Source organism: Chiloscyllium plagiosum, unplaced genomic scaffold, assembly GCF_037043375.1.
Source record: "Chiloscyllium plagiosum isolate Xiang-an unplaced genomic scaffold, Cpla_swu_hap1 HiC_scaffold_50, whole genome shotgun sequence".
In the NCBI taxonomy this organism is placed as follows: Eukaryota; Metazoa; Chordata; class Chondrichthyes; order Orectolobiformes; family Hemiscylliidae; genus Chiloscyllium; species Chiloscyllium plagiosum.
The window spans coordinates 45,429,812-45,454,280 of NW_028270188.1; the positions used below are offsets into that span (position 1 = coordinate 45,429,812).

At 42.6% G+C, this 24,469-nt stretch overlaps 1 protein-coding gene across 3 annotated transcripts in view; it reads right to left on the reverse strand.

Annotated features, from left to right (window-relative positions):
- The window catches only part of LOC122544738 (SMAD family member 4), a 169,307-nt gene that overhangs the window by 102,150 nt on the left and 42,688 nt on the right, over positions 1-24,469 (reverse strand). For all 3 annotated transcript variants that reach the window (XM_043684044.2, XM_043684045.2, XM_087985048.1), the window contains exon 3: positions 1,462-1,636. In XM_043684044.2, the coding sequence (XP_043539979.2) occupies positions 1,462-1,636 (175 nt within the window). The remainder of the gene's footprint in view (positions 1-1,461; positions 1,637-24,469) is intronic.

Genomic DNA, 24,469 nt, shown 5'->3' on the forward strand with positions numbered 1-24,469 from the left:
ATAGCAGCTGACTGGGATTTTCATCCCAGTATTTCCCTGTACACAGTTCAAAGCCATCCCTGCTGTCCTCTGAAAATGTTTTTTTTTGGGGGGGGGGGGAAGAGATGTAACACCAGATTTATCTCAGCCATCATAATCTCTGCTCTTCTCCTTACAGTTCCTATTTCCTCTGAAACATGGGGCTTTTAACTAGTCACTTCACTAATTGCTGTTCTGCTCTTTCACATATAGAAACTACCAACATTTCCCTTTAGGGGTCTGGCTAATTTCAATGCTTTCACTGTGATTGTTCGTGTGTCCATTTGACAGGTTTGCTACAATAAATACTCCATGAATTCAACCTTGAAACAATTGTAATAAATCCAACGCTTCGCCTGGGCAACTCCAAAATCCTTTTTTTGGGGTCTAGCATCACGCATTTCTGAAGAGGCAATCTCCTCAGTTACACAATTTCTTGCTAAATCAATATCTACGCTGTGGTTGGCCCCTCATCAACTCGAATGTTTCCCACTTCTTCATTCATCGATTTTTTTCAGTGACGAGTCCTCAACACCTCGGACAATCATTACATCTTCAAAGTTTGTGAGAAGATTTGTAGCTCGGGTGCTCGCTGTTGTGGTTCTGTTTGCCGAGCTGGGAATTTGTGTTGCAGATGTTTCGTCCACTGTCTAGGTGACATCCTCAGTGCTTGGGAGCCTCCTGTGAAGCGCTTCTGTGATGTTTCCTCCGGCATTTATAGTGGTACCAGTGGTCTGCAACACAAATCCCCAGCTCGGCGAACAGAACCACAACAACGAGCACCCGAGCTACATTACATCTAGCTCAATCTCTTAGACACTAAAAGCTATGAATTTAGCTTCCTCGGTTTATCTTGTGCCTATAAAATTCGAGCTTTAACACCTACTTCTTGATGTATAGCCTTCTCACCTAATTTCCCAGAATGCGGAATACTTAAGAATGTGACTTCAGTATAATGACAGCAGTGTATGCCCAAGTACTTCTCCTTTCCCATGCAGAAACTGACTGGCACCATCACACAAAGTTTTAGATTAGATTCCCTACAGTGTGGAAACAGGCCCTTCGGCCCAAGCAGTTCACACTGACCCTCCGAAGAGTAACCCACCCAGACCCATTTCCCTCTGACTAATGCACCTAACATTATGGGCAGTTTAGCATGGCCAATTCACCTGACCTGCACATCTTTGGATTGTGGGAGGAAACCGGAGCACGTGGAGGAAACCCACGCAGACACGGGGAGAATGTGCAAACTCCACATAGACAGTCGTCCAAGGCTGGAATCAAAACTGGGAAACTGGTGCTGAGGCAGCAATGCTAACCACTGAGCCATCGTGCCGCCCTTATGGAATGGGAACAAATAGGTGCAAGGTTAACAACTTTAAATTATTGCGCTTTTCTGCTCTTTGTGAATTCTGTTAAAGCTAATAACACTTCACCACTCACCAATTCCTGGTGAGACGACCCTCTCATAATGGTATGGGTTGACACAGACACTGTCGTACTTTAAGTCAAATGCAAACTGGCAGAATTTAGCATGCTTTAGCTCATTCTTATGCAAATCTGGCCAGCGCCAGAGTCGGGAATAGATCACATGAGGGAAACCTTTCCTGCCAGCGACCTGAAATGCAAACACAATTAAAATTCCATCAATTCCAAATGCTACTTAACAAAATATCATCAAATACATTTATACTAAGGCTTAACCATGTCCTGCTACATTGGAAAACCCAATAGCTTCAGCATAAACCTTACACTAGCCTGGTGTTATACCGTCAGTTCTGCTCCCTGCTACTAAACATGCAGGCCTTTTGAAAATGATTTGTTTTCCATCAAATCATCTGCAGTGCTTAGGAGTCTGAATTGATCTTCCAGTGTTGCAAACAGAAGAACCTGACCACATCCTCAAAATTCCCTCTAATACTCATAATCAACTTCTTATTAAAGATATGTGAAGTTCCCAAGATGCCATCCCTGATGCAAGAACTCAGGTATTCAAAATTATGAACAATTATGACAGTGAAGGACATTCTGTTTCCACTAGCATATAGGTCAGTAGCCAGGGGTCACAATTTCAAGACTGTCAGCAAGAGAGCTTGGAGTGAGATGAGGAGAAACTTCTTTCCTCAAAGTTGTTAGGTTTTGGAGCATGCTACCTGGGATAGCGGTGATGGCGCACTCCACAGGCTGTTTAAAAAGACAGCTGGATATATATTTGAAAAGGTTGAATTTTGGGAGGTAGGGCTGGAGAGTGGGAATAGCTTGGTGGCTCTTTTGGGAGCTGGTACTGACATGATGGGTCAAATGGCCACCTTTTTTATTGTAAAATTCCAAGACTCTACAACTTAAAAAGGTTTTTCAGTGCCCAAGATTATCTCTGAAACAAAGAAAGAACAAAGAAAATTACAGCAAAGAAAATTTGGCCCTCCAATCCAGATTCTCTATCTAAGACATTTTTAATGACAGGATCAAATTACAGGCATGGAAGAGAAAATCCATGAAACACTGTAGTTAAACTTCTGATTTACTGGCTATCATCTGGATACAAGGAATTTCTGGTGAAGAATTGTTGCATTTTATATCTTTGCTTTCAGTGTAAACAGATTGTAGAGTTTGTCATCTGACTTAATATATAGGTAAACTTCCAAATTTAGTAAAATATGGCATTAGGCAACTCAACATTCAGTTATCAGATGAAGGGTATTATGGCATGCATTGCCAGGTAAACAAGGCACGTTCGATGACTGGCACTCAAATTACCGCTTATTTATGATCAGATCAGTTATCCAAACAAAATACTCCCAGCCCATCTCATTCGGTTAATCAAGGTTGTAGTGTAGAATGTTCTTTTGATACCTAACTCACCAAAGGGCTTCCTAATGATGCCAAGGAGCAAAAGATCCCTGCCTGCAGTTGTTACAACATGCTCTGACATCTTTTTGTCTGATACAATGTAGAATAGATTGGAACTGCTACATTTCATTCACAACCTACTGAGCTAGCTGATTTCAGCGAAGGTGATAGAGCACTGCAGCAATAAATTACTACAGATAAATCTGCACTGAAAACAACAGATGGAGATCACAGTGGGTTGTCTCGACTTGAAACGCTAGCATGCTCTCAACTCCATGGATGCTGTCTGGCTCACTGTGATCTCCAGCAATTGTTGTTTTCAGTAATAGAGCATGGCAACTGGCTGCAGCGTACTCAGGTCACTGAGAGATTATTGGGATGGTTTTAAACTCCTGATTACTGTCCTGCTGGAAACTGGATATGCTTCCAAGTGGTGGGTGAGGGCAGCATCAAGCTTGACTGAAGACCCGTCATCAAATATGCTGCTGACATTCTTGGCCTTGGGCTGACTCCGTAAGGAATGGCCGCTTTGACAATAAAATGGAGGTCAACAATATCTGCAGAACCTAAACTCTAGCAAGAACTAGCACATTCACGGCTTCAAAGGGGAGTGCAGGTGGAAACATTCAGATTTGGCTTATCTGGGTTTTCAAAACACAATAGGCTTGTAATAACAAGTAACAAACATGCTCAATTCTCATTTCATCACATTTAAAATTGCGACAAAACATGAACATAGCAGCAAGTAACGAAACTCAGGAAAGTAAGATACATGTTAGCAAATTGGTATGGCAAGAGTTAATAACAACACTGAGAAGTAAAAGATTTCAGCTGATAATCCCAGCACATACAATACACAAAACGTATGGTTCTGGACATTCCTTTAGTCAGTCTCCACTCTGAAACATGACACTCGCTCCTCGTCTTCAGCGACCCCAATGACCCTGCTCAGTACTTTTTGTTTATTCCATTGTGGCAAAATGTCAAAACTTATTGAGTCACGCCGGCTGCACTGGCGCCACTGTGTAAGGTACACCGACTCCATCCCATCAGCACAAGCACACCCCTAACTCTCACACACAGCACCGAGCTGCTCCCACAGTTCATTCATAGGCTTAATCATCCTAGTATATTTGATCAAAACATAAAACATATGCAAACAAATTCACTTTGACTCAATTCTATGTAGATTTTATCTTACCTAGACACACCATGTTGATCGAACACATAATTCATCAGAAAAATAATTGTTAAAAATCACACAAGACCACGTTATAGTCCAACAGGTTTATTTGGAAGTACTAGCTTTTGGAGCACTGAACACACCAAATAGAGCTTTCCAAACCTTTTCCTTTTACAAACCCATTTCAACGCTTGAAAACTATTGCTATTCTTCAGTGAGAACAAAGCACAGGATGACAACTGTACAGCTTTTACACCCTGGTAAGAGCTCCATGACATTCTAGTTAGAAACCCATTTTAGGAAGCCCCACGCTATTAACCAAAACAAAACAAGGCATTAACAAAGACAACAAAAAAACAAAAATCAAAATGCCTAAGCAGTAAGAGCAGATTGGTGCTTCCGGTCTCTACCTTCCTTTCTCAATCTCTCCACCTTTCCAGCCATGCTTATTTTGCTTCCTCCTACCCACCCATATTTATTCCTACTCACTCATTCTTTCATCCCTTGTGTGCACCAACCTTGCTCTGTTGGCTCACTGACTTTGTATTTGTTTGTCTTTGCACTTCTTATCTGGCACCTCCACTTCCCTTTCATTAATTTCCTGCTTTGTTCCCTGCAGCCTGACCCTTGAAATATTTTCCACTGGTGAGGAATACTCTTTTGCAAAAAGGACACTTTTCTTTTCTCCTTACCTAGATTTTATCCAATTTAAAATAAAACCAGTGAGATTCTCTATGACACTGCTCGCTTTACCTTTAAACAGTACCTAATCTGAACTTTGGAAATAGAATTGAGAAAAAACTTTGTACAGAGGTGACATAGTGGAGAAAACTGGATGAACAGCTGGTCTTTGTTTACCCAATATATTGGAAAAAAAAACTAGCATGAAATTGGTCAGAAATCACGAGACACCAGGTTATAGTCCAATAGATTTATTTGAAATCAAAGCTTTTGGAGCAGCACCATATCTTGCATGATATCCTGGTGCTGTGTGACTTCAGATCTTGTCCACCTCAGTCTAACAACAGCACTTGCACATCATCTCAAGAAATTGGGATTTTCTTACTTGAATAGAGGTGGGTTAAGGGAAGTCGGATAGAGTTCCTCAAAATTACGATGGGTTAACATTAAAATGTTTCTCAACCGGTTTGCTCATTAATAGAGATAGATTCATCAAAAAAGGATTGGAAGGAGGAACTGAAGAAAATTACACAAAATCATAGAATTCCTATGGGAGGCCATTTGGCCCATCAACGCACTGAAGAGAATCCCACCCAGACCCAGACCCAGACCCTATCGTATTCTGTAGCTCTGGCTAATCCACCTAGCCTAACGCATCCCTGAACATCATGGACAATTTCAGTATGGCTAATCCACCTAACTGCACATCTTTGGACTGAGAGAGGAAACTGGAGCATCCACCAGTACACCACCACCGTCACAGACTTTATCAGCAAGTGTGTGGAGGATTGCGTACCGAGGAAGTCAATCTGGGTGTTCCCCAACAGGAAACCCTGGATGAATCAGGACATACAGAACCTGCGAAAAACCAGGTGTGAGGCCTTCAGATCAGGAGACCCACTCAAATATAAGGAATCCAAGTATGACCTTCGCAGAGCCATTAAGACAGCCAAGGACCAATACCGATCCAAACTAGAGACCCAGACAGACACTCGGTGACTATGGCAAGGCCTGAATGACATCACAGGTTCTAAAAGGAGACAGTGCAAGATAGCAGACGATGACACATCCTCCCAGATCATCTCAATGCTTTCTATGCTCACTTTGAGCAGAATTTTGGCAGAGAGGGAACACCAATTCCAATAAGTCCTGATGAATCTATCCCAACAGTCACTGCATCAGAGGTCATATCAGTTTTCTTTCATGTGAATCCAAGGAAAGCGATGGGACCAGACTGCGTACCAGGCCATGCACTCAGAGCATGCGCAGATCAACTGGCAGAGATCTTCTCGGATATCTTCAACCTCTCCTGCAGCAGACCACTGTCCCTGCCTGTTTCTAGAGGGCCAACACCATCCCTGTGCCTAAGAAGGCATGTCTCAATGACTACCGTCCAGTGGCCCTAACTTCGGTAATCATGAAGTGCTTTGAAAGGCTGATCATGGCATTAATCAACTCCATTCTGGATCAGTGGTGCTGGAAGAGCACAGCAATTCAGGCAGCATCCGAGGACAGGCAAAATCGATGTTTCGGGCAAAAGCCCTTCATCAGGAATAAAGGCAGAGAACCTGAAGCGTTAATCAACTCCAGCCTCCCCACTACTCTTGACCCACAGTTCAGCCTTCAACACTATTATCCCCTCGAGACTCATCACTAAACTTAATGATCTCAGACTAAGCCCCACTCTCTGCAACTGGATCCTCAGTTTCCTGACCCACAGGCCACAATCAGTGAAGATTGGGGACAATATTTCATCCTCACTAACACTTAACACTGGAGCCCTCCAGGGGTGCGCACCCAGCCCCCTATTGTACTCACTGTATACCCATGTCTGCGTCGCCAAATACCAGACTAATGACATTTACAAGTTCGCTGATGACACCACCATAGTCGGTCAAATCTCAGATGGCAACGAAACAGTCTACCGATGGGAGGTTGAAGACCTAGAAAAATGGTGCACTGAGAACAACCTAGCTCTCAACGCCAGCAAAACTTAGGAACTCATTATTGACTTTCATGCCCCTCTACACATTAACAGCACAGAGGTGGAACAAGTGGAGAGTATCAAGCTCCTGGGAGTGGTCATCCACAACAAGCTTTCTTGGACTCTTCATGTGGACACACTGGTTACAAAGGCCCAACAATGTATTTTCTTCCTCGGAAAGCTGAGAAAATTTGGCATGATGGTGAATACCCTTGCCAACTTTTATAGGTGCACCAGAGCATTCTGTCTGGATGTATCACTATCTGGTATGGCAACTGTACCATTCAAGATTGGAGACAGTTACAGAAAGTGGTGAACTCGGCCCTGACAATCACAAAGGCCAAGCTCCCATTTGAAGAATCCATCTACCAGGCCCGCTGTAAAGGAAAGGCTGACAGCATTCTCATAGATGCATCCCACTCTGGCAATGCTTTTCTACAACCTCTACCATCGGGGAGAAGGTACAGAAGCCTGAACACACTCACCAGCCGGTTTCAAAACAGTTACTACCGTACTGTTGTTAGAATATTGAATGGACTCACAAACTCTTAGCATTCGCCGGTACCGGTGTTTTGGCTTTTGCCGCTGTTTACCTATTATTTACTTATCTAAGCTATTTAACTATGTGATCCACCTGTATTGCTCACAAGACCAAGCATTTCATTGTGCCTCAGTACATGTGACAATAAATTCAATTCAAATTAAAATCTGAAAGAAAACCACGAAGAGACAGGGAGAATGTACAAACTCCACAGAAACAGATGGAATTGAACCCGGGTCCCTGATGCTGTCAGGCAGCAATGCCAACCAATGAGCTACCGTGCCGCCCACAAGTTAGAGGAAAATGCTTTACTACAAATATCTATTCAAGTAGAGGGTCATCCAATGATCTTTTGAATTATGTTTTCAATGTTTGAGAAGAATGTGGAGAAAGGTAAACTCCAATTCAAAACATTAGCACCAGAGCAAAGGGGTCATTGGCCTCTGCTTTAATTTCCAAATTCATAAAAACTGGTTTCCCCCGCCACTGTAATATTCTGTAAATAACATTCATGCCATACAAATGCCAGACAATGACCATCTCCATCGAAAGAGAATTGAACCATCGCTCAACATTCAATGGTGTTGCCATCACTGAGTGCTCCATTACCAACATCCAGGGTTCACAATTGACCAGAAACTGAAATGCACCAGCTACATATATACTGTGGGTACAAGGGCAGGTCAAATGCTGGAAATCCTGCAATGAGTAACTCACTTCTGACTACTGAAAGCCTGTCCAGCTGATAGAATACCCACCACTTGCCACAATGAGTGCAGCTCCAACACTCAAGAAGTTTGACACCATCCAGGACAAAGTAGTCCTCAGGTTGAAAACACATCCACTCTTGACATTTAGCAAAGCAGTGTGCATCTTCTACAAGATGCACTGTAGCAACTCATCATGATGCCTTCGACAGCACTTCCCAAAGCTGTGATCTCTACCACCAAAAACAGTCACATCCAACAAGCAATGCAATAAATGGCTCTCTGAGCCCTTGTTCAAAGTCCAGATAAAAATAATTGGAAGATTTTTAAAATTGTCTGGTCAATCAGAAGCCATTTTTCTCCTGGTTATTAGATTTATTAATAAACCAAAAAACTATCAGCTACAAAGGCTGCAGAGAAACAATCTACCATTAGAAGAGTAACACAGTGTGAATGCTTTCACTCAGCCCGAGGCTGGACCCATAACAGAGTCTGTGGGATAGACAATGGGTGCCACTGCCTTGTGGAGGATGGGAATGAGAATTGGGCCATTGGAGTCAGATCACTATGTTGAGAGCAGGAAGGTGGAATGAGAGTGGGAGATTAGTGTGGTGGCGGACTTGAGTCTGAGCAAAGTAATATTAGCAGACAACTAAGCGCTACTTGTTTGTCCATCTTCCAAGGCAGTGAGGGACGAAGATTTTAACTGGCACACACAAGAACTTTACCAGTGGCAATACTGACTTTGGGCATGCTTCCTGTGACGATACTGTGGCTTTAAGAGGTGTATATTGTGCTTTTTTCTTAAATGAAAAAAGGGTGAGACAGTGGTGACAAGCCGGCTGTTCAAAGTCAATAAAGTAAACAACTTGGGAGGCCTTGGGGTTTTTTTTTTAAATGTTGGAAGAATAGAAGCAGTCTGAAAAGGTGGGGTCCAGCTCTGACAAAACCAGGAAGTTGAGTTTGAGCTTTTCGCATTTGATAGGGTCTTGAAGCTGGATGTGGAAGTTCTTATTCCTCTCTCTGTTACTGTTAAAAGTTGGGGATTCTCTTCCTGCGGCTAGAATTGCACAAGAGGCAATCTAATTGACTGACTTTGCCAAGGGTGTGTTTACAGTATGTGATTATATTGGCATAGTTAATTAGCAGTAGTTAATTTATGTATTATTTCTTTAAGCATTTTGATAGTTACAGTTAAACCAATTCTTATACTTTATTTTTGCTTTGTTAGTATTTTAACTGCAGTGTAAAAATAAAGTATGTTTTGCTTAAAGTCAAATAGTTTTACCAATCGAACTGCATCTGGAACGCAGTGCATTACACTTACCTTTAAAATAAGAAAATGTTAGGGTTTAGGCTACCTTATATTTTGAGGTGGTTTGGTCTGGTCCATAACAACAAGGATATCAATGTAAACATTCGAAAGTCCCATTAAAATGCCATTTTTCCCAGCTATTGAATTCTGTCAACAGCAAATCGGTCTTCTTCCAAAGGTAGCACAGCCCTCCATCTGCAGCCCAGGAATGATGGCTTTTTTTAATTGAAAGGAGGGGTAGGAAGTGACCAGGGTAAATGGGAAAGAAGTGACAGGAGTTGGTTGATTGGAAGTGAGACTTTCACTTAGCAGCCATTCAAGATAGGTACTATTGTTTTGTGATGCTGCAGGATGAAATGCTGTCAAACTCACTGTGAAAGTGAGGGTCACTTTAATGAGGCTACAATTTGACAGCTTTGTTCATTCTTTTCATTTCACTGCAGGGTCAGTGAACCTTAAACATTTAATCCCACCAAATTCATGTAGTCATTTGAAATGTTGTGCATTCTTCAGTTCCTCCCTGAAGGACTGGACATCACAATGCTCTAGACAAAACAGTCTTCCCCTTTAATCTGGTTCCTAACACAAGGCCAGTGTAACTTATTCCACTCTAAGATGCAACAAGCTGGACAAGTGAGGGGGGAAGCTGCTTTGCCCAGCTACAAAAGTCCTCTGATCCTCAGATCAGTACAAACAAGACAGCATCACACCCCAGTCATGCAATCCAGGGAAATCATTTTTATCACGTTAGCCATGTCTAAACTGGAAGAAATGCACTCTCCTTTGTAAAAGTTGTATTTAGATTAGGACATGGCATCAGTCGAAATAAACTAGAGCAACATTTACTATTCAAAGCCTGGCTTCAGGATTTCCCAAGGGGTGAAGGGAAATGGTTAAACAGTAACTTCACCTTGCACATTTTTAGCCCTAAATATTATAAATTTGAAAGGAATTAATTTGACCTGCTCACCGTTAACTAAACAAATCACTTCACAAATCACAGTTCTAATCAATTTTCACAACTTCATTTGTAATTATGGCATCGAGGCTCTGGGAAGGTTAATAGCTTATCTTCAGTACAATGGCTTTGTTGCTAATGAAACTTTGAATAGTTCAAGGAGGGAACAATAATCACCAATTTATACAGTAGTACTGCTCCTGTATCTTACAAACTTATGAACTTGTAATGACATGATAAGTTCATAAGTTTGTAAGATACAGGAGCAGTGCCATCGAGTCTGCTCTGTCATTTGATCACGGCTGATATGCTCCTCACTCCATTTTCCTGCCTTCTTTCCATATCCCTTCAACCCATTATCAATTAAAAACCTGCCTAACTCCTCCTTAAATTTACTCACTGTCTCAGCATCCACCGCACTGAGGTAGCAAATTCCACAGATTCATAACCCTTTGGGGAGAAGTAGTTTCTCCTCAACTCTGTTTTAAATTTGCTGCTCCTTATCTTAAAGAATGACCTCTTGTCTGAGAATGCCCCACAAGAAGAAGCATCCGCTCCACCTCTATTTCATCTATACCTTTTAATCTTCTCAGATACCTCAATTTCATCTCCCTTTATTTTTCTAAATTCCAGAGAGTATAGACCTAAATTTTTCAATCTCCCTTCATAAGACAAACCTCTCATCCCTGGGATCAATCTAATGAACCTCTTATGAACTGCCTCCCATCCCACTACAACTTTCCTCAAATAAGGCAACCAAAACTGTGCACAATATGCCAGATATGTTCACACCAATGCCTTATATAGTTGGAACAATACTTCCTCAACTTTATATTCTATTGTTTTAGCTCTAAAAGCTAACATTCCATTTGCTTTCTTGATTACCTATGTACCTGTATGCTAGTTTTCTGTGACTCATGAACACGTACACTTAGACGCCTATGCACCAGAGCACCTAAAGTCTCTCCCCATTAAGATAATAGGTTGCCTTCCCATTTCTTCGGCCCAAATGCATGACCTCGGACTTATACACATTAAACTCTGTCTGCCACGTTTTGGCCCACTCTCCTAACCTATTTATATCCATTTGTAAGGTTCATATTTCCTCATTGCAATTTACTGTCCTATTTATTTTTGTGTTGTCTGCAAATTTGGTTATACAGCCTTCTATCCCTGCATCCAGATTGTTAACGTAGAGTGTAAATAGCTGGGGTCCAAGGACTGAATGCAGTGGCACCCCACTAGTTACATCTTGCCATCCAGAATAAAAAACATTTATTCTGACTCTCTATCTTTTGTCCATCAGCCAGTCAGCCATGCAAGCTATAAAATTACCCCTAATTCCATATGATTCAACCTTGTGAATTAACATTTTGCATGGCACCTTATCAAATGCCTTCTATAGTCCAGATATATTACACCTACAGGATCCCCATTATACACTTTGCTTGTTACATCTTCAAAGAAGGAGAAAGTGATGCTGGAGATCAGAGCTGAAAATGTGTTGCTGGAAAAGCGCAGCAGGTCAGGCAGCATCCAGGGAACAGGAGAATCGATGTTTCGGGCATAAGCCCTTCTTCAGGAATCATCTTCAAAGAACTCTAGCAAATTAATGAAACATGTTCTGCCCTTCATAAAACCACGCTGACTCTGACGAATAGGTCTGACTTTCCAAATGTCCAGATACTGTTTTCTTTATAACTGATTCTAACACTTTCACAACAAGAGATGTTAAACTAATTGGTCTGTAATTTCTCACATTTTGCCTCCCTCCCTGTTTGAATCAGGGCGTCACATTGGGCTTCGGATTAGGGGGAGTAGATTTAGGACAGAGATGTGGGGATATTGCTTTTCCTCGACAGTAGTGAATCTATGAAATTCTCTGCCCAAGGAAGCAGTAGAGGCAGCTTCATTAAATATATTGAAGATGCAGTTGGATGGGTTTTTGCATGTTGGGGAAATTAAGGATTATGGGGATAATGCAGGTAGGAAGGGCTGAGACGACGGATAGATCAGCCATGATCTTAATGAATGGAGGTGCAAGCTCGACGAACCAAATGGCCTACACCTGCTTCTATTATAATGAAACTATTCGCCATTTTCCAATCCACTGGAACCTTTTCCATGTCCAGAGAATTTTGGAATATTGTAACATTATATGCAAGATTATTTCAGATATACAACACACAGAAGCCATTCAAATCAACTAGTCCAGGTTAGGGTTTATGCTTCACTCGGGCTTCCTCCCATAATAAGCATCCCATATTGCCTTTGCCCTCTTACAGTTGGCTATTGCCTTAATGCATTCAGATAATTTGCTTCAACCATTCCTGGTGATAGCCAAGTTCCCACATCCTGACCAATCTTTGGAGAAAGAAATTCCTTCCAATTTTCCTTTTGGATTTCTTGGTGACTTATCTTCTACTAGTTTACAAAGTTAAAATTCACACAACACCAGGTTATAGTCCAATCTTCTATTAGTGACCTCCAACGCCATAAGACCATACAAATAGGAAAAGGAATAGACCGTTCAACCCTTCAAACCTGCTCTGCCATTCAACTGGATTATGATTTACCCAAAATTCCTCATGCCCACTTTTCTACCCTTCCCCATAATCCTAGACTCACCTACTGATCAAGAACCTATCATGGCCTTAAACAGACGTAAGGACTGTCTGTGGCAAGAAATTCCTCATGTTGGTCTTAAATTGGCATCCCTTAATTCTGAGACAGAGTTATGCTCTTTCACAAGTTTAAAGGCTTCAATATAATTTCAAGAGAACATAGAACATTACAGCGCAGTACAGGCCCGTCGGCCCTCGATGTTGCACCGCCCTGTCATACTAAACTGAAGCCCATCCCACCTACACCATTCTATGTACGTCCATATGCCTGTCCAATGACGACTTAAATGCACTTAAACTTGGCGAATCTACTACCGTTGCAGGCAAAGCATTCCATACCCTTACTACCCTCTGACATCTGTCTTATACCTATCTCCCCTCACTTTAAAGTTGTGTCCCCTTGTGTTTGCCGTTCCCATACTTGGAAAAAAGGCTCTCCCTGTCCACCCTATCTAACCCTCTGATTATCTTGTATGTCTCTCAACCTTCTTCTCTCTAATGAGAACAGCCTCAAGGCCCTCTGCCTTTCCTCGTAAGACATTCCTTCCATACCAGGCAACATCCTATAAATCTCCTCTGCACCCTTTCCAAAGCTTCCACATCCTTCTTATAATGTGGTGACCAGAACTGTACACAATACTCCAAGTGTGGCCGTACCAGAGCTTTGTACAGCTGCACCATAACCTCCTGGTTCCGGAACTCAATCCCTCTATTAATAAAGGCCAAAACACTGTATGCCTTCTTAACAACCCTGTCAATCTGGGTGGCAACTCTCAGGTATCTGTGTACATGGACACCGAGATCTCTCTGCTCATCTGCACTCCCAAGAATCTTACCATTAGCCCAGTACTTTGCATTCCGATTACTCCGTTCAAAGTGTATCATCTCACACTTGTCCACATTAAACTCCATTTGCCACCTCTCAGCCCAGCTCTGCATCCTATCTATGTCTCTCTGCAACCTATTACATCCTTCGTCACTATCCACAACTCCACCGACCTTAGTGTCGTCCGCAAATTTACTAACCCACCCTTCTAAGCCCTCATCCAGGTCATTTATAAAAATGACGAACAGCAGTGGACCCAACACCGACCCTTGTGGTACGCCGCTAGTAACTGGACACCAAGATGAACATGCTCCATCAACTACAACCCTCTGTTTTCTTTCAGCATACCAATTACTGATCCAAACTGCTACGTCTCCCACAATACCATTCCTCCGCATTTTGTATAATAGCCTACTGTAGGGAACCTTATCGAACGCCTTGCTGAAATCCATATACACCACATCAACCGGCTTACTCTCATCTACCTGTTTGGTCACTTTGTCAAAAAAGTCAATAAGATTCGTTAGGCACGACCTACCCTTCACAAAACCGTGCTGACTGTCCCTGATCAGATTATTCTTTTCTAGATGGTTATAAATCCTATCGCTTATAACCTTTTCCAACACTTTACCAACAACTGAAGTGAGACTCACTGGTCTGTAATTACCAGGGTTGTCTCTACTACCCTTTTTGAACAAGGGAACCACATTTGCTATCCTCCAGTCCTCAGACACTATTCCTGTAGACAATGATGATTTGAAGATCAATGCCAAAGGCTCAGCAATCTCTTCCCTGGCTTCCCAGAGGATCCTAGGATAGATCCCATCCGGCCCAGGGGACTTGTCTATTTTCACACACTGCAGTATTTCTAATACCTCTTCCTTGTGAACCTCAATCTCTTCTAGTCTAGATGCAAGTATCTCTATATCTTCCTCACCAACATTTTCATTTTCTATAGTGAACACTGTCGAAAAATATTTATTTAGTGCTTCCCCTATCTCCTCTGACTCCACACACAACTTCCCACTATTATCCTTGATTGGCCCTAATTTAACTCTCGTCATTCCTGACACACCTATGGAAAGCCTTAGGGTTAACCCTAATCCTATCTGCCAACAACTTCTCATGTCTCCTCCTGGCTCTTCTGAGATCTCTTTTTAGGTCTTTCTTGACTTCCTTGTAATCTTCAAGTGCCCTGACTGAGTTTTCACATTTTGTCCTAACATTCTTCTTGACCAGGGATTCCACTTCCTTCGTAAACCACGGCTCACGCGTTCTATATCTTCCTCCCTGCCTGACAGGTACATACTTATCTAGGACACACAGGAGCTTTTCCTTGAATAAGCTCCACATTTTTAATGTGCTCATCCCCTGCAGTTTCCTTTGCCATTCTACGCTTCCTAAATCTTTTCTAATTGCATCGTAATTTCCCTTCCCCCAGCTGTAACGCTTGCTCGGTGGAGTACACCTATCCCTTTCCATCACTAAAGTAAACCTGACAGAATTGTGATCGTTGTCTCCAAAGTGCTCACCTACTTCCAAATCTAACACCTGGCCAGGCTCGTTACCCAGTACTAAATCTAAAGTGGCTTCGCCCCTTGTAGGCCTGTCTACATACTGTGTCAGGAAGCCCTCCTGCACACACTGGACAAAAACTGACCCATCTATAATACTCGTACTGTAGTGATCCCAGTCAATATTTGGATAGTTGAAGTCCCCCATGACAATTACCCTGCCTCTCTCACTCCTATCGAGAATCATGTTTGCTATCCTTTCCTCTACATCTCTGGGACTATTCGGAGGCCGATAGAAAACTCCCAGCATGGTGACTTCTCCTTTCCTGTTTCTAACCTCAGCCCTACTACCTCAGTTGACAAGTCCCCAAACATCCTTTCGACAACTGTAATATTGTCCCTGATCAACAATGCCACATCTCCCCCTCTTTTACCATCTTCTCTGTTCTTACTGAAAACATCTGAATCCAGGAACCTGCAACAGCCATTCCTGTCCCTGCTCTATCCATGTCTCCGTAATGGCCACAACATCGAAGTCCCAGGTACAAACCCACTCTGCCAGTTTACCCACTTTATTTCGGATGCTCCTCGCGTTGAAATACACACACTTCAATCCAGGTTCTTGCTCGCCAGTGCTAGATACTTGATTTTGGAACTCCCTACTTTCATCCTCTTCTGTATCTGTCCTACAATTTTGGTTCCCATTCCCCTGCTGTATTAGTTTAAATCCACCTTCATAGCTTTCGCGAATTTCCCACTCAGGATATTCGTACCCCTCTGGTTTAGATGAAGACCATCCTGCTTGTAGAGGTCCCATCTACCCCAGAAAGAGCTCCAATTATCCAAAAACCCGAAACCCTCCCTCTTGCCCCATCCCTGTAGCCACATGTTCAACTCCTTTCTCTCCCTATTCCTCACCTCACTAGCACGTGGCACGGGCAGCAAACCAGAGAAAACAACTCTGTTTTTCCTAGCTCTAAGCTCCCATCCTAGCTCCCTGAATTTTTGCCTCAAGTCCCCATCTCTCTTCCGACCTATGTCGTTGGTGCCAATGTGGACCACGACTTGGGGCTGCTCTCCCTCCCCCCGAAGGATCCCAAAAACACGATCAGAGACATCACGGACCCTGGCACCCGGGAGGCAACACACCAACCGTGAGTCTCTCTCGTCCCCACAGAACCTCCTAACTGTCCCCCTAACTATAGAGTCCTCAATGACTACTGCTCTGCTTCTCTTCCCCCTTCCCTTCTGAGCAGCAGGTGCCCCACTGCTTTCCCCTGATAAGTCATTCCCCCCCAAACAGTATCCAAATCAGTAGACTTATTGTTGAGGGGAACGGCCACAGGGGATCCCTGCACTGCCTGCCGGTTCCCTTTCTGTCCCCTAACTGTCACCCATCTGTCTTTTTCTTTTATCTGGGGAGTGACTACCTCTCTGAAAGTCCTGTCAATAACGCCCTCTGCCTCCCGAATGATCCGAAGTTCATCCAACTCCAGCTCCAGTTACCTAACGCAGTTTTCGAGGAGCTGGTGTTGGGTGCACTTCCCACAGATGTAGTCAGCAGGGATACTAGTGGTGACCCTCACTTCCCACATTCTGCAGGAGGAACATTCCGCTGCCCTAAACTCCATTCCCACTATTCTAACTCCCGAAGTGACTACTAAAAAAAAAGGATTAGGAAATAAACTAGTTACCTTACCTTGTCAATCTGGCTCCCACAACTTTTTTTTTAGGTTAGAGGAGGAGGATGGGTGGGAGACACAACCCGAGTAGTGTCTCGGGTAACGCAACTACGCAAAAATAAATTGTTCTACTTACCCTTCCCAGAAGTCCTTTGCTCGCTCCTCCCTCGCTGGCCTGAAGGTAAGAAGTTTAAATATACTTACCGGCCTTCCCGACAATCACCTCACACCAACGTCACCTCCTCCCGGCTCCCGCCTCCCACTGCTCCGAAGCAGCAAGACAGCTTTTTACTTCTGACATGTATACCAATCTCTTTCTACTTTCATCCTTGGAAAGCATCTCCAGAACCTCTGCAGTGACACTTCACCAGGTGTGTCCAGACAGTACATGGGTCACAATGTAACTAGTGGAAGAATCCTACAGGACCATCCAAACTTATCCTCAGTCCATAGACAAATCTCACCAGAAGACTTTATAGCTCCAGGTCATTTCTCTCCCATACTTGAGCCGGACGTATGGGAGGGAAACGGTTTGTGATTGGATGAATAGTGCCGTGTTAGGAGTATCACTCAGCTAGGGGCCCAGAGCTGTATAGGGACTTACAGCGATTAAGGTGCACACTGGTTTAAGGAAAAGGGTAATCAGAGTTGGGTTGTCATCAGGAAATGAAAGTCAGGATGCTGGTTTAGAGAGAAGGGATGAGAGTTGGGTTATAACCAGATAATAAAGGTAAGGGTGCTGGCTTGGGGAGAAGGATTGCAAGAGTTAGTCTATCACCAGGGGATGAAGATAAGGGTACTGGTTTGGGGACAGGGTTGAACAATAGTTAGGTCTAATGATCAAAAGGAGTTGGGGAACAAAAGGAGCAACGCTGGCAACATTGGCATATCCTGGATTGGGAAACCAAGCAGGAAGCAACTCAAGCATCACCCATGTCGATTGTCAGCCAACTCCACATGATAATACATCCTCCTTTCCTGAGTGACAGTAAATTTGAATCGGGGGCACCATGCAGTAGTCGAAGTGTGGTCTAACCAAGCTTCATTAGGTCTGACATAGGCTCCCTACTTTTCAATTGTATCCTTCTGGCAACGAAGCCAAGTGTTTGGTTTTCTTTTTTCAAAATTATCTTTCTAACCTGTGGCACAACCGTCAATGATTCATATATTTGTACTCTTCCCCACCCAGACTTGCATTAGTAGTAAATAATCTCTGAACCTTCTTTCCATAAGGTACAACTCACTTTTACATGTAGAACTTGATTTGCAAATCATATGCATACTTTGCAAGTACGTACTCTAATTTGTTGCAATCCTCTAAGTATTGGTTATCCTATCTCAATTTGGCGCTACTTGAAAAATCTAGATATTATTCCAAAGTCTAAATTATTCATGGTTTCAGTACTGACCCTACTGAATTTATTGTTCCCATTTGTTGCTTCTTCTATAAATTTGTTGGTAAAAAATGTTTGAAAGTAAGACCTTCACAAAGATCACAGTAATACTCAGCAGTGTCAATGACAGCTTTCAATGGTGTTCACTTTCACAAACATACAGCACATCAGATAACAGCAAGATACAAAAAAAAAGCCTCAAACAAGTTCTGTTATCAAATGTTCAAAGTAAGACACCTCTGACCTTACTTATTTCCTCATCTCCTGAGGACAGACTATTGTTGAGCTAATTCCCACCACCACGATGCTTTCCAGCCTTTAATATCTTCCAGCCTTTCAGGGAGGCAAGTTTTCCCCTCCTGTGAAAAGCTCCACTAAAGCACACAGCAAAAAAAAATCTCTGAAGGGAGTGCCCTCCCACACCAATAAGATGCAATTTCAGAATGCTCTTTAGAGACTAAGGACAACATGAATATAAATTCTAAAATTAAGTCAGGTTCTGTATCCAAATGGCTAATTCTCCCTGTATTCCATGAGATCTAACCTTGCTAATCAGTCTCCGAGGGGGAACCTTGTCGAATGCCTTACTGAACTCCATATAGGTCACATCGACTGCTCTGCCCTCATCAATCCTCTTTGTTACTTCTTCAAAAAACTCAATCAAGTTTGTGAGACATGATTTCCCACGCACAAAGCCATGTTGACTATCCCAAATCAGTCTTTGCCATTCCAAAATACATGTACATCCTGTCCCTCAGGATTCCCTCCAATAACTTGCCCACCACTGAGGTCAGGCTCACCAAGTCCATAGTTCCCTGGTTTGTCTTTACCGCCCTTCTTAAACAGTGGCACCACGTTTGCCAACCTCCAGTCTTCCGGCACCTCACCTGTGACTATCGATGATACAAATATCTCAGCAAGAGGCCCAGCAATCACTTCTCTAGCTTCCCACAGAGTTCTCAGGTACACCTGATCAGGTCCTGGGGACTTGTCCACCTTTATCCGTTTCAAGACATCCAGTACTTCCTCCTCTGTAATCTGGACGTTTTGCAAGATGTCACCATCTATTTCCATACAGTCTATATCTTCCATATCCTTTTCCACAGTAAATACTGATGCAAAATATTCATTTAGTATCTCCCCCATTTTCTGCGGCCCTATTTTCTCCCCCTATTTTCTTTGAGGGGTCCTATTCTCTTCCTAGTTACCCTTTTGTCCTTAATAGATTTGTAAAAACTCTTCGGATTCTCCTTAATCCTATTTGCCAAAGCTATGTCCCCTTTTTGCCCTCCTGATTTCCCCCTTAAGTATACTCCTACTTCCTTTATACTCTAAGGATTCACTCGATCTATCCTGTCTATACCTGACATATGCTTCCTTCTTTTTCTTAACCAAACCCTCAATTTCTTTAGTCATCCAGCATTCCCTATACCTACCAGCCTTTCCTTTCACCCTGACAGGAATATACTTTCTCTGAATTCTTGTTATCTCATTCCTGAATGCTTCCCATTTTCCAGCCGTCCCTTTACCTGCAAACATCTGCCTCCAATCAGCTTTCGAAAGTTCTTGCCTAATACCATCAAAATTGGCCTTTCTCCAATTTAGAACTGGCCTATCCTTTTCCATCATTATTTTAAAACAAATAGAATTATGGTTGCTGGCCCCAAAGTGCTCCCCCACTGATACCTCAGTCGCCTGCCCTGTCTTATTTCCCAACAGTAGGTCAAGTTTTGCACCTTTTCTAGTAGGTACATCCACATACTGAATCAGAAAATTGTCTTGTACACACTTAACAAATTCCTCGCCATCTAAACCTTTAACACTATGGCAATCCCAGTTGATGTTTGGAAAGCTAAAATCCCCTACCGTAACTATCCTATTATTCTTACAGATAGCTGAGATCTCCTTACAAGTTTGTTTCTCAATTTCCCTCTGACTATTAAGGGGTCTATAATACAATCCCAATAAGGTGATCATCCCTTTCTTATTTCTCAGTTCCACCCAAATATCTTCCCGGGATGTATTTCCGGGAATATCTTCCCGGGATGTATTTCCGGGAATATCCTCCCTCAGCACAACTGTAATGCTATCCCTTATCAAAAATGCCACTTCCCCCTCCTCTCATGCCTCCTTTCTATCCTTCCTGTAGCATTTGTATCCTGGAATATAAAGCTGCCAGTTCTGCCCATCCCTGAACCATGTTTCTCTAATTGCTATGATACCCCAGTCCCATGCTCCTAACCATGTCCTGAGTTCATCTGCCTTCCCTGTTAGGCCCCTTGTATTGAAATAAATGCAGTTTAATTTATTAGTCCTTCCTTGTCCCTGCCTGCTCTGACTGTTTGACTCACTTCTGTTCTCAACTGTACCAGTCTCAGATTGATCTCTTTTCCTCACTATCTCCCTGGGTCCCACCCCCCACCTTACTAGTTTAAATCCTCCCAAGCAGTTCTAGCAAATTTCCCTGCCAGTATATTAGTTCCCTTCCAAGTTAGGTGCAACCCATCCTTCTTGTACAGGTCACTTCTACCCCAAAAGAGATTCCAATGATCCAAAAATGTGAATCCTTCTCCCATACACCAGCTCCTCAGCCATGCATTCATCTGCTCTATCCTCCTATTTCTGCCCTCACTAGCTCGTAGCACTAGGAGTAATCCAGATGTACCCTTGAGGACCTCCTTTTTAAATTTCTGCCTAACTCTCTGTAATCCCTCTTCAGAATCTATTTTCCCTTTCTACATTGTTGGTTCCAATGTGGACAATGACCTCTTGCTGGCCCCTCTCCCCCGTGAGAACATTCTGAACCCTCTCAGACATTCTTGACCCTGGAACCAGGGAAACACCACACCATTCTGCTTTTTCTCTGCTGGCTACAGAAACGTCTGTCTGTACCTTGGACTACAGAATCCCCTACCACAATTGATCTCTTGGAAGCCAACGTACCCCTTGTTGCATTAGAGCCACTCTCAATACCAGAAACTTGGCTGTTTGTGCTACGTTCCCCTGAGAATCCATCACCCCCTACATTTTCCAAAACAGCATACCTCTTTGACTCCTGCCCTAGGTGCCTACCTCTCTTACCCTTCCTGGAGTTAACCCATCTATGTGACTGTATCTGAGACATTTTCCCTTCCTATAACTGCCATCCATCACATACTGTTACTGTTGCAAATTCCTCATCGCTTCTATCTGTCTCTCCAACCGATCCATTCGATCTGATAAGATTCGCATCCAACAGCATTTATGGCAGATATAATCCGCAGTAACCCTTAAACTCTCTCTAAACTCCCATATCTGACAAGAAGTACAAATCACTACAAAGACCATTTTTGCTCCTTCACAATCTACAGACAATAGGTGCAGTAGGCCATTCTGCCCTTCGAGCCTGCACCATCATTCATTATGATCATGGCTGATCATCCTCAATCGGTATCCTGATCCTGCCTTATCCCCAGAACCCTTGATTCCACTATCCTTCAGAGCTCTATCCAACTCTTTCTTGAGACCCAGAAAATAACACCGTATTATTCCTCTACAAAACACTGCACTAGGTTAAATTAATAGTTATGGCTTATATTTTAAGTTTAATCAAGAGACTTATCTCCAAAAACATATAATCAAGAAAGAACCCACTGTACTCACTACTGCAGCTTTTCTATTGGACAGACTTAAAAATAATGATTAACTTATCTGATTCGGTGTTGTGAATTTCACCCAAACAGGTTCCTCCAAGATTAGTCGTGAAATTCACTGTTTGTTAATTTTCCCAGATGCACTCCGATGTCCAGCGATACATGAATTCAAAAACAACAAAGGCAGTAACTGCAGGTTCTCTCTCTCTCTCTCCTGCACTGTCCTCACCATGTGCTTCCTTTGTCTGTTCTTCTCTCTTTTAAAACTGCTGTTGTTTTGACTTTTTTTTTCCCCAAAGTTCCAAAACAATGCAACAGCATATAAAACAGTAATTGCTGCTCCTGGAATTCGAGGAAATCACCTCCAGCACCTAAAATACCTCAAGAAAAGGAGCAGCTCTTACAGCCAGAAATTTTTCCCATCCTCCATCTTGGATTACCCAGAATTCTAATGTGAACAAATTGTTAAAATGACACAAGTGTACATTTTGGACAGCAAACAATTAAAAGCAAAGATTTATTATTAGAGTTATGGTTATATCACTCTCTGGATAATTTGAGAAAGGCTCATTTGTGCTGGAGGCTTAGAACTCAATTTAAAGTACTTGGCTGGAGTGATAATTAAAGTAGCCTTTGCTCAGACTCAAATTAAAAACTGTTGAAATTTTCTAGAAATCAAGATCATGTGAGGTCTTTCCAAACTTTTTCTCTCACACACTCAGGCACACACACCATTAACAGGAAAACGTGTCATAAAAGACATGAAGGAATTGGCTCCAAGGCAAATGAAGGGTAGCTCAGATAATGGAGTATTTAGAATCAAAGAATGAAAAAGCACAGGGGCAGACCAATTAGCTCATATTGATGAAACTCTTTGGAATAACTACCCAATTAGTTCCATTGCCTCAGCTCTTTCACCAGAGCCTGCTAATTTTTCCCTTCCAAGTATTTATCCAATTTAATTTGAAGGTTATCTACTAAGATGCTTTTCAGATAACAAACTGTCATGCTAATAATGCTCATACGTTCTCTGATTTCATGACCAACCATGTCACGTTAACCACTTCAAGTTCATTCAACTTAGATCAGAGATGAAAGTATTATTGGTCTGATGGCTCAGTGCTAGATTGGCCAGTCCCTTTACCTGTTCAGCCACCAAGGGAGATGATGCTGATTTTCAGAAATTGCTGGGCTCGTCAAAAGGCAAGTACAGAACCAATAATGACTATTTTAGCTCATTACACAATGGAACAATCTATCAGAAAAGAACCACCAAACTTGCTATCATAACTAAAGGAACAGTTGGTTGTAACCCTCATAAACAAACGATGCACAAGCATTGCTGAAATAAAAATAAAAGCATACAATCCAATTGCTCCAATTCGAATAGCCGGTGAAACAACTATATCTGAAGCGCCTGCTCTCTCACACAAAATAGTTGGCAAGCTACTTATTCTCAAACCTTTGATGCTCTACAGCCTGTATGAGTAAGCCAACAATATCCACCCCAGGTATTTACTTTAGAACAGATGAATGGACTTACATGTGTTTAGGTCAGAGTGGTGCTGGAAAAGCACAGCAGGTCAGGCAGCATCCGAGGAGCAGGAAAATCGACGTTTCAGGCAGAAGCCCTTCATCAGGAATGGAGGCAGGGAGCCTCCAGGGTGGAGAGATAAAATTTTATCTCTCCACCCTGGAGGCTCCCTGCCTCCATTCCTGATGAAGGGCTTCTGCCCGAAACATGGATTTTCCTGCTCCTTGGATGCTGCCCAAACCTGCTGTGCTTTTCCAGCACCACTCCGATCTAAACTCTGGTTTCCAGCATCTGCAGTACTCACTTTTGCTCGTATGGATTTACATGGTCTGCTTTTTTCCTACATTGTCATCTGCTGCAGTTGTAGAAAAGGCCCAAGTAAACTGATTGCGGAGGGTAAAAGGCTGAGCAGGGAAATAAAAGTCAAGCTGAAAATAAGAAAGTTATGGTTGAGAAGATGGATTGCAGAAGCATGACCGAGAGGATATGAGGTTAGAAATGAGACAAAACCGCAGACAACATTTTCTCAATGACACAGGGCAGTCCTACTATGGTCAGTAACAGAGTATGCTACTTGTGATAATGTTTGATTAACACTTGATAGATTTGGAAGGAAACCAGACATTCACACGATGACAAAGGAAAGGTCTGAGAGACAGGACAGTGTGCTGCAAAGTCAGAGGTGGAGAGGCTTTTCTTCAGGAGTCATGTAGTTGAACCATACTGCAAAGAAGGAGGTGCATTCAGCTCATTGAGCCTGTGCCGCTCTTTGTTAGAGCTATCCAATTAGTCCTAATAATCCATTCTTTCCTCATAGCTCTGAAAATTATTCCCCATTCATTCTCATGATTATTTCACTTTTAAAAGTGTATTATTGAAATCACTTCCTTTTGGGCACTGAATTCTAGATTGCCATTCAGATCAACTCACTGAACAAAACTCTGCTTCCTCCTATCACCTTCAGTTCTTTTGCCAATTATCTTAAATCTGTATCCTCAAGTTACTGAAACTCCTGTTACTGTAAAC